The sequence below is a fragment of the Martes martes genome, assembly GCF_963455335.1.
Source record: "Martes martes genome assembly, chromosome: 7".
In the NCBI taxonomy this organism is placed as follows: domain Eukaryota; kingdom Metazoa; phylum Chordata; class Mammalia; order Carnivora; family Mustelidae; genus Martes; species Martes martes.
Genome location: NC_137894.1, coordinates 68248214 through 68259397, shown reverse-complemented (window position 1 = coordinate 68259397; position 11184 = coordinate 68248214). Strand labels below are relative to the sequence as shown.

Genomic DNA, 11184 nt, shown 5'->3' with positions numbered 1-11184 from the left:
CTCTGCTTACAACCAGAATTACTTTAACAAGATCAGAAGTCACATAATTGCACAATGTGATATTTTCAAGAACAAAAGTCATGTTCTCTCCCATCATTTGTATTCAAATTGTCCCTAGGAGATCAGTACAGCAAAGGCAGAGATTATTTAGAATTTTGCAAAAATTCTTAAGTGCTGACCCACAAGCAACAATGTTCTAAATTATTGGCAAAATTCACAAATACACAGGGGTATCTGGGGTTTTCCTGGGGCCATCCTCAGGTCCTTTAGGCATATTAAGTGCTCAGGAACTACTCATCATTGGGTATAATAAGTGGGGGCAAGGATTCTGGTCATGAGTCTTCTTAGTCACTTAAAAAAATGGAGAGAGTTTAATCAATATTTCTAGAACTGTGTTGGGGGTGGGGGTGGTGACCCCTCTTGTCATCTATCATTGAGGATCCCTGAATATGTTTTCCTGGGGCCTTATGAGGACTAAATTGGGGGAGCATTGGGGCTCCTTGCCAGCTCCTGGTCATCTGAAGATGTCCTCTAGAGAAGGAAATTCCACTTCTTTTAGGGAGACTGGGGTGAACCTGGATTACACTTTTTGGACATGGACTTAGTTACCATGAAGTTCCTGCTTCCTAGGATAAGCTCCCGTAAAGAATATGTTGTCTTGATTGCCACTACCAGGGACCTGCTCCCAAGACTGTACAACTGACACAGGCTGAGGTTAAAGACTTCTCCTCAAGAAGGGAGCTGGCTAAGTTTAAGGAGAAAGAGCCTGTCTGCAAGGCCTCCTCTAAGTTTCCCAACTCTCCCGCATCATGCCCAGGGGGCCTAGGTCCTTAAACAGGCTGCTTGGCAGGAGACTGGCTGTGGAGCGAAATCTTCTCAGGTTTGAGGAGCACGTGGGACTGGGGGTACTAACTGAAGACCTGGGACTTATCTGGCCCACAGATAACATCTTGTTCAGGTCCATGGAAGGCTTATAAAATCTGAGTCTTCACATTTAAAAAACTGGAGGATTCACAAATAGCTGGGTTTCTGTTTTCTGAATAATCAGATCTTAGAAGTGCCTGAGCTATATATACCCCCACAGGACAATCATCAGCCAACTGAAGCCCAGTAGTGGCTGCCCTCAAGTCTGCCACATTCTCGACCTGTTTATCTCATCCCCATTACTAATGTGAATCGTGAAGGCACGTGAGTGTACAATCCTTAATGTAGTTAAGAAATGTCTACTGACACCTTCCATGTATAGAATTCTGATACTGTTGGCTTAGGCTCCTTTAAGGGGTCTAGGTGGTCTTCTCACCTGCTGAAGAATGCAGTTTGTAGACAGTGGCCCAGATGCTATGAGGAGGGGAGAGTCGGCCTCACACTGGAGCTGGATTTCCACTGGACTGCTCATTAGTGACCCCGCCCCCTCGCCTTTCAGCTTCTTGCCATTTTAAATTTATTTTTGTCTTTATTTTTTTTTAACCTACAATGCCATTATGATGATGATGAGTTAGGACATGTATGAAAAGTTGCCAATGAGGCTGTTAGGCTCAGGGTTTTTGCACTTAAAATCAAGAAAGAGACAATGTCATCACATCGGTTGGCATTCATCTATTTTATTATATATTTTAGAAAAGAATGCACCCTCTAACAAGCTTGCTCTGCAAATACGAATGGTAGGTGCAAACTGAAAAATTACTTATCTCTAAATATTTTCACATGTCAAGGTTCAGGTGTAATTTTTAAAAAGCCTCCCTTTTTGGAATGCATAAAAAAATTGCATCTCGCAATCTTCAATCAAATTAAGGTGGGATTACACCAAATGGCTGTACTGGGTTCATTCAGTTTCTTTCTGGAAATGTGAGTTAGCCTCTCAGGAATATTCAGAGTTTCAGAACTTTATTATTGATGGCGTTGTAAATGTCCTCAGTCATCGGCACATACGTTTCTGCTTTGTCATCCAAGAAATACAAGGCATCTTTGATGACTGTCGGGTTAAACCCCTCCTCCACGAGGGTCACTTTGCGGTGTTTAAAAGTTCCCGTGATCTCAATGGTGTCCTGAAAAACAGCAAACAGTCCACATTGGTGGAGCGTTTTGTAAACAGACGAGGGTTCAGGCCAAGGGGCGGAGGTGGGACGGGAGGGCCGGTTCAGGTGGAAGCTGTCAAGGGCGGTTCCACGTATCAATACCTCGGGTTTACAGAAGCTCCACAAGGTGGCGGGGGTGGGGTGGGGGGTGGGGGGCGCTTTGTGGAGGTAGTTTTTCATTCCCCTGAGGCTTTAAGTTCACCTGTGGGGCACGAGGGGCTGTGGATGGTGAAAGGCAGAGTAGAACTGCTTATTGAGCTCCAGGTGTTACTAGAATATCCTAATTTATGGAGGGGCGGGGCTAGGGAATCATCAGACGGCTTTTTCTTTCTTCAATTGATAGGTGATGGCGGACCTGAGGGTATTTCAATGTTCACGTCTCTCAGCAATTCTCATCATAAAGCAAATGTCAGTGCTTTATGAACATCAACAGAAATAACCCTATAACTTCCGCAATAGCAGGTAATCTAATATTTCTTTTCTCAAGTCTCCAGCTACAGAATCATAGAGCTCATAGTCCAAAAGTGAGAGTGTTAAGCTAACCTACTGGTTAAGGTTTGAGAAAGAAAAAAAAAAAAACAAAACAACAACATCCCTCTTGTGGTGATAGTTAAGCCTTTGATAGTTCCAACCGGCTAATGATGCCCAATTAAATTTCACACCTTAGAAAGGTGTAGAACTACAGTGGATTTTTCCATTCTTTAGAACTGGAAACAACAAATAGGAGGGTCGGAGTGTTTCTTTTTCAAGTGCCTGTCATGCCTTGTCAAACACAGACTTTGTGAGTTATCTACTAATGTTGCTGCTGAGTGAACTGGTCTTTTTAGGGAGAAAGGGATCAGAATTTGGCTTCTGCTAGTTCTATTTTCTGATATTTCTGCTTTCTTGTTGAGCTTCCAGGTTAGGGGTGGTGAAAATTTGGTTAATAGGGTTGCCATGGTAGAAGGGAGCTGTTCTCTAAGAGACAGCTGTCTCTGAGAGGGAGGATAACTGAACTCCACAGCGAGAGGTCTCACCTGTATTCTTAGAAACCGGGGCCTTGCATATGTGGGCAGGTAATCGGCAACATGGTTAAAGATTTTCTTTCCATCGAATTCACAGTTTTCCTTCATTTTGATTGCGGCCATGCCAATTCGACCCTCATGACCTAGAAATCAAATGAGAAAACATTAGATGTGTTGTGCTATTTATGACGCTTTCCTAGTTCAAAGAAGCGGGGACTGAGAACACGGGTTTCTTTTGGATAGTTGGAATTTTTATTTCAGATATATGTTGAAGTCATTCTAAAGCGAATACAACAACAAGAGCTATATGCCAATTAAAATCTTCTTTTTAAAGGTTTATTTATTCACTTTAGAGAGGGAGAGAGGGGAGGGGCAAAGGGAGAGGGAGAGAGTAACTTTAGCAGACTCCTCACTGAGCTTGGAGCCCAGTGCAGGGCTCGATCTCAAGACGGGGAGATCGTGACTGGAGCTGAGACCAAGAGTAGGACACTCAACAGACTGCGCCGCCCTGGTGTCCCAATTAAATCTTTATCATACGCCAGACTCTATGCTAAGTGTGTTTTATGGACTACCCCATTTAACCCTCACAACAGCCTTATGAAGAGGTAGAAATACTATCTGCATTTTACAGATGAAAAACCTGAGGCTTAAAGATATTAAGGAATTTGTTAATGTTCACACAGCAAATAGGTAGAGTCAGACACTGGATTGAGACAAGTGGTCATCTTTCTTAGTGGCCTCCATGAAAACACCTGAGAGGGAGACAAGGTCCACTGGTGGCTCAGGGAATTTTGGTTTTTGGATTCCAGTGAAAAGTCCTTTGTCCCCTGTCTTGAAGCACGGGGCTCAGGGTGCAGCGTCAGGTCCGTTATGCTTCAGGCACAAACACCACCTTTGAGACTTATTTATTTAATCAAGATTCTTAATAGCTCTGCCTCTCTGCATTTCAGAGACGCTGTGGGTCGGAAGGGTGATGGGAGGCACAAGGGTGAGCTGCTGTGGGCCCTCCGGTTGATAAGCTTTACTCCCTTAGAGGCTGTGTCTCCACGGAGACCCAGCAGCTCTTTCCTCCCTGTCAGGCAGCAACGCAAGTGGAGAGGAGTTTAGAACAATTACGCAACTGTTTTCTTGTGAGGATAGTGGTAATTAGGTCTTAATACATCTTCTACCTGACCCAGCAGACCCAGTGGGAGTCTAGGTCCACTTCCCTGAACTACTTAGCTGTAATCAGAGAGGGGAAGGAGCCCGAGCTTCGTCACCTGGGCCCCAGCTTTCGAAACCTCTCCCATGGTGATTGTGTGTTTACCTGTGGCTCTAAAGAAGGTAGGAAGCAAGAGGAAACATTAAAAGAAAGAAGGTGCACCCCTATACAATTTGCCTCTTAGCTGAAGGAGGGAGGAAGGGCACTGGACCCTCTTTCTCTAGGGGTCCCCACCCTGGGAGCTCTCTCGAGAGCACCCATCTCAGGACTCTCGAATGTCTCTGGTAAACTTCTTTTAGAATCAAGGCAGAGGCTGATGCAACAGAAATCTTCAGCGCTGACTGGCTCCTTGCCTCTTGCTCTGACAGAGGCAATGCCCCGCTGAGACATGAATAGTCCTATTGGGTCTCTGGTCTCTGCCCAGTCTCCCAGGGCTTAGTTTGGGGCCGGTTAAGCTCGAGAAGGAAGAAGGTTCCGGTTTACAGCTGTTTTTGCCAGAGTCTCTATAGAGTTGCACTGTCCAGTGTGGCAGCCACTGGTTACATTTGGCCCTTAAAATTAATTATAATGAAATCCAATAAAAAATTCAATTCCTCAGTGGTACTAGCCACATTTGAAGTGCTTAGCAGCCATGATTATTGTCCACCATATTGGACAGTGCAGACACAGAACATTTTCATCATTGCAGAAAGGTCTATAGAGAACAAAAAGTTCTTGAGAGTAGCTGGGAAGTTCTGGTGTGACACCAAATAAATGTCAACCAGACCCAAACTTTGGAGTACCTTCCTGGTTGAAAGCTGAGATGTGTGAAGGTCCTGCTGAGCTCTCTGCTGCTGAGAATCACTCTGGTAGATTGGCTTATTCTAGATAGTCCTGCTACGTTTCTAGGCTGGAATGGGGTTGGCTGTGTGCCTGGTAGACCAGTCAGCCACAGGCAAGATATCGAAAATCACAGACTCTGAAAGCTGAGAGACATGTCTCAGCTCATCTCGAAGCTTTCAATGCTGCAGAATCCTCACAGGACCTCACGTGGACATCCAGCTTCTTCACACGTCCCAGTCGCTGGGACATTCCCCGCCTGAGGAGACAGCCTTTTCTCTTGTTGGCCTCTGGTTATAGGAGACATCTCAAGTGAAAGTTTGTTCCCTGATGTTGCATACTTGCTCCTTGTTCTACCTGACTGCCTTAAAGTCATTTGAAAACCATTAACCTCCTCTTCTTTTTGTTCTAGATGGGTGATTCCAAGATCTTACTAGTTGTTAGAGTCACTTGGGGATTAAAAGAAGGCATGAAGAGTCTTAGTCCCAAACCCTAGAGGTTCTGATCTATTAGATCTGGACTTTAAAAAGTTTCCCAGGTTGAATCACTATACAGTACAGCTGAGACTAATACTACACTGTACATTAACTAACTGGAACTTAGATAAAAACTCGAAACAAAAGTTTCTCAGATGATCCTGATGATCGGCCAGACAAGGCTTCAGTGCTTCTCAGAATTTAGAATTTAAAAAAAAAATTATGGTCACACACACATAACATAAAATTCATCTTAGCTATTTTAAAGTGTACAATTCAGCGGTATTTTGTACATTCACAACGTTGTGCAACCATTACCCGTATCTAGTTCTAGAACGTTTTCCTCACCTCCAAATCAGACTTCATTGTTTTTAAGAATCACTGGAGGGTTTGTTAAAACACAGCTGCCCAGGACCCATCCCAGAGATTCTGATTCAGTAAGTAGGTCTGGGGTCGGCCTGAGAAATCGCACTGTGAGCAAGCTCCCGAGTGACCCCACTCTGAAGAGCACTGGATTCGATCCTTCCATTCCATTCCCCAGATTCTCTCACCTTCTCATACACATTCTTTCGTGTGGTTAGCTAAATCCAGCATTCGGAAATGCATGCAACTTTTCAGTTGGGGGTCTGTGAGCGCCCAGCATGCCGTGATCGTGGACAACAAGGACATGTGTCCTTAAGTGAATTCAGCCCACGTTCCAACATCAGAGGAGTGTGCTGTACCCCTCATGCTCTGTGACCTGGGATGCAGCTGCACATCCCTTTATGGCACTGCCACAGGGTTGGAGAGGAACAGGCAAGAGAAAGTCTCAAATATTCTTAAAAAAATTAAAGACAGCCCAAAGTCATGGGAAACCATCACAGCTCAGGAAAGAGAGACTTTTGGATTTCCATTTGGAAAATAGGGAGAATACCAAATATTGAGTTCTGGGGGAATATTAATAACATCCCTAGCACCTTATATTTGGACAGTGATTTGCAGGTTTTAATCCTCTGTCATCTATAGTTAAAATGATTTCTTCCCATGACAACACTCCTGGATATATCTGGTAAACAGGTATTTAGTATTTATGTAGTTGAAATGAATCCATTCTCTTGACAATCTCAACTGCAGGGCTGGTATTACCCCAAATTTTAGTGATTTGCCCAAAGTCAAACAGCCAGTAGGTACTGCAGCCAAGTTCCCAAAGTCAGAACTTAGCACTTCCCACTCTGCTGACAGAAACAGATCTGCACATGAAGGCTTAGTGACCCCACTTTGTGTGATGATTCTGAAACTCATGGGGTGGGCTGAAGTCAAGGACCTGTTTTAAAAGAAGTCTGGACAAAGTCAGCTCCTTTTCAGTTTTTTTCTCCTAGCAATTCTACTTGTTTTCATTCGTAATTCCCGGTTCAGAGGCCAAGGTACCATGTCCCCGCTATCAAGCCTGAGGGGTGCCAAATGCACCTTGGAGAGATCCGGCTTGCATGAGAGCCCAAGGACAGCCGGGGAGCTGAACCACAGAAGGAGGCCAGGTTCAGACGTACTGACTTGGCTGATTTACAATGGAGTATAAGCCAGACATCAGCCCCTTACTGCCAGGTGGCTGAAAGAGTTGTTCGACTCTCCAGCTGACAGGCAAAAGTGATGACAAACTTTGCTCTGGGGTTAAAACAATGTTCAGTCACTGTATGGGTTTAGGCACAAGGCTTAGACTTATAACATATTGTGCATACCTGGCACGGACACTCCGTAAACATTTACTTCCTGGATGAAATCGACCAGTCCTACTATATCAGCAACTTCAGTGGTGGCCACGTTTTCCCCTTTCCAGCTGGAAGAAAAGGCAAGGTTAGCAGAGGTTACTGACGGTCCCTGGCCAGGTTGCCAGGACAGAGCAGGTGGTGCTGGCCCCAGACCTCTGGAGGGCGTCAGCACCTGTTTTCCACTCTCTTCCCCCAGATGCCCCTGACTCAGTCATGGGAGGGCACCCTGCTTGAGAAACAAAAGACAAAGGCGTAGAACTAAATAATAAGATGTGAAATTCCAACCTCACCACATGAAACATGACACAAAGAATGGTATTGTTCTAGTGTTGAAATACAGGTTTGGCCTGAGAAAGGCCCAGGAAATAAAAATAAGTCTCAACGACTTTTTGTTGTGTTTAGGTCTCTCACTTTTCTTACTGACTTTGGTTGCTATTTAATTCAATTTAATGGAATTTCGTCCTTGTATTTCAGGGTCTCATGGCAAAGGGAAAGCTTCGAATAGGAGATATACTTTATTTGCAGGGAGGCTATAATGTTAGTGCCCAACCTGGGGCTACTTGTCCACTTAATAAAAAATTAAAATTTGTCTTACATTTAAAAATTCTTTAGATCTCCCCGAAGTATCTTTTGAGTAACATGAAGGTGGCATAAAATCATGGTATGGATCCTGACTCATGGAATACTAGAGATGAGAGGATCACTGAGGTCCTTCTTTTCTTTCTTTTTCTTCTTTAAGAGACGGGGTCTCGCTATGTTGCCCAGGCTGGAGTACAGTGGCTATTCACAGGCAGGATCCCACTACTGATCAGCTCGGGAGTTTTGACCTGCTCTGTTTCCCACCTGGGCCGGTTCACCCCTCCTTAGGCAACCCGGTGGTCCCCCATTCCCGGGAGGTCACCATATTGATGCCGAACTTAGTGCGGACACTCGATCGATATAGCGAGCTACAGCCCAGGACTCCTGGGCTCGAGTGATCCTCCTGCGTCCCTCCCAAGTAGCTGGGACTACAGGAGTGCGCCACCTCGCCTGGCAGGTCCTTATTTCATGGGTGAAGGAATCGGGCTTGAGAACGGTTACCTGCCGTGATAGCTCAGCTGGTCAGGAGGAGAGGTGAGCTTAGGCGCTTGGTTCTCCTCATTCCTATTCTTGCTCTTCCTACTGCAGCCGGACACCTTCCATCCCTTCCTCATTCATTCATTCATTCATTCATGTGTGTTAAGCTCCCGGCTAGGTGCTGGGGGGTGAACCAGCAGGCACAGGGCCTGGCCTCAAGGACCTTACACAGGAAACAATCTGATTAAACCCAAGTGTCATGAGGCTGGGGGCCCATGCTGTGGCTGGGAATTAGTTTCATGGTCTTATTGTAACGACCTCCAAACTTCATGGTGCTGACTCGGGTTTCTGTGGGAAACCACCTGGTTAGGGCTGGAGCGAGCGAGGGAGGGCGGGAAACAGGTGGGGCTCAGAACACTCCACATGGGTTTGCCTTTGGTTTTATCTGAAGAAAGGCCCCGTGATTGGAAACAGTGCAAAAATTCCTGGGTGTCCTACGAGTGTCTGGTAATAACTGAGGATAAAGGAGAGGAGTTGGATGGACTATTAGGCTTCAAAAATCGGGCCCAAGTTTTCTGCCTTTTTCTCATCTGGTGTTGCTCAAGCAAGTTAACTGTGCATTGCAGAGTGACACTTTCTGTGTTTTGTTGCTTATTTTCTGGGAATACAGAAGGTTGAACTGCACCAAGAGATAGAAGGAAATGGAGCATCATAGCCAAAGTAGAATGCAGTTCCAATTTAAGAGACAGCCAAATTGTACATGTGTTAGTTTTCTGGCTCAATAATTCAAAGAAACCAACCGGAAAGTATCTCCAACTCGGTCGTGGAAGTAGATGAAATTGTCATGGTCAATCATTAAGAGATCTCCACTATTGAAATAGAGGTCTCCTTTCCTAAAGACGTCTCTCAGTTTTTTCTTCTCTGTCTGAGTATTTCCTCCAGCATAGCCAGAAAAGGGTGCAAGTTGTGTGATTCTGCAAACAAGGAGTCCAACCTCACCTAAGACAGAAGAGAGTAAACTGTGATTTTATCTGCTAGCAGCAGGCAAATTTTATTATTAACATTCTCTGGAAACTGTTGCCATATACTCAGAAAAGGACATCTTCCCGTGTGGCCCTTAAACCTGCTGAAAGTACCATTTTAAATGTAATTTTATTTATTTTATTTTATTTTCAAATGCCATTTTTTAATCTTATAGGGTCTGGCATTAAGCTTGTCTTCCACAATGAAAAAATTAAAGACTTTATTTGTAATTAAAATACTCTCAGAAAAATGTAGTGCGATGTTGTTCAGGTTGCATTTTCAGTTACCTTTATTAGAAATCATTTACAAAGCTGGCACAACATTGATCTCATTTTCCATGTACAGTGGCAACATTCAGATGCTTATCATTTTAATAATTTGCGTACAGTATTTGGAATCAGTTTTTGAACTTGCAAATGGAAGATATTTTCTCCTTTACCGCAACCTTTCATTTTCCACAACTTAAGACAACTCCCAAGTGAAACATCCCTATCATTCTGTCTTAGTTTTATAGTATTTCCAAGACATAAACTTATAAAATTCTCTTTCAATCTGTTTTGATTGACCAAATGCACAGATTTTCTAAATTCTAGATCTTGAAACTCTGTATATATCTGTTCCTCAAGTGGATCTTAAAATTCTTCCAAAAGTGACTGTGTTCAAATAATTCTTATCCCATTTTACAGAAGATATGCCTATCCCCGTGCTAAGTCCTGCCATGGACATTGCCCCAGTTATCAAATTAACCCCGGGCTGAAATTAGCATATATTTTTTTCAGACTACTCCCAGATTTTAAAATTTGTAATGAAATTGAAACTCATTGGTTTTCCTGTGCTTTTTCAAACTCTTGTAATTGGGTTTTGATCACATTTTATTTTAAAGAGGCTAATGCGTGGCTTAAAATAATAAAATCTCCCTTCCAAGTACTAACCAGGCCCAACCCTGCTTATCTTCCGAGATCAGATGAGATCAGGCGCATTCAGGGTGGTATGGCCCTAGACTTAAAATAATAAAATCTAAGTAACACCAAACTAAGAAAATGCTTTTAAAAACCTATCCTTTCCTGCCTATATTTATATATTTTAAAAGATTTTATTTATTTATTTATTTGAAAGAGAGAGTGAGAGAGAGAGACAGAGCGAGCATGAGACGGGGGAGGGTCAGAGGGAGAAGCAGACTCCCTGCAGAGCAGGGAGCCCGATGCAGGACTTGATCCTGGGACTTCAGGATCATGACTTGAGTCACTTAACCAAGTGAGCCACCCAGGCTCCCCTCTGCCATTTATATTGAAGTGTGTGAAACCTGGCTTTAATAGGGGGTTTTGAGGCGCCTGCCTGGCTCAGTTGGTTAAGCAACTGCACATGATCCCAGAGTCCTGGCATCGAACCCCGCATTGGGCTCCCTGCTTGGTGGGAAGTCTGCTTCTCCATCTCCCACTCCCTCTGCTTATGTTCCCTCTCTGGCTGTGTCTCTCTCTGTCAAATAAATAAATAAATAAAAATCTTTAAAAAAAAATGGGTTTTGGAACATGCCGGGTAAACCTAGAGTAAGAGTGACAGAGGTCTTGAGAATTTTCAATTAGCAACTTTGCTTTTTTCATTCCTTGATAGAAATGTGAAAAAATGCCTAGCTTTGGAGCAAAATAACACAATGATAAGAAGTGGTGAATGCAAGAGAACAAAAAAGAAAGAAACCAAGAAAACCAATCAAACAAACAAAACAACTGTTGCCATACAATCCATTGGCAACACGCTGGCTGTAGGAAGGGTCACTTTCCATGCCCA

The 11184-nt window shown here is 43.8% G+C and overlaps 1 protein-coding gene across 1 annotated transcript in view; it reads right to left on the bottom strand.

The window, feature by feature from the left end:
• Positions 1–1581: 1581 nt before the first annotated feature.
• Positions 1582–11184, bottom strand: part of SLC27A2 (solute carrier family 27 member 2) — a 43567-nt gene continuing 33964 nt past the window's right edge. The window contains exons 7-10 of the mRNA XM_080809406.1: positions 9177–9375; positions 7291–7388; positions 3092–3222; positions 1582–2045 (exon numbers count right to left, since the gene is read on the bottom strand). Coding sequence (XP_080665532.1) covers positions 1869–2045; positions 3092–3222; positions 7291–7388; positions 9177–9375 — 605 coding nt within the window. The 3' untranslated portion in view covers positions 1582–1868. The remainder of the gene's footprint in view (positions 2046–3091; positions 3223–7290; positions 7389–9176; positions 9376–11184) is intronic.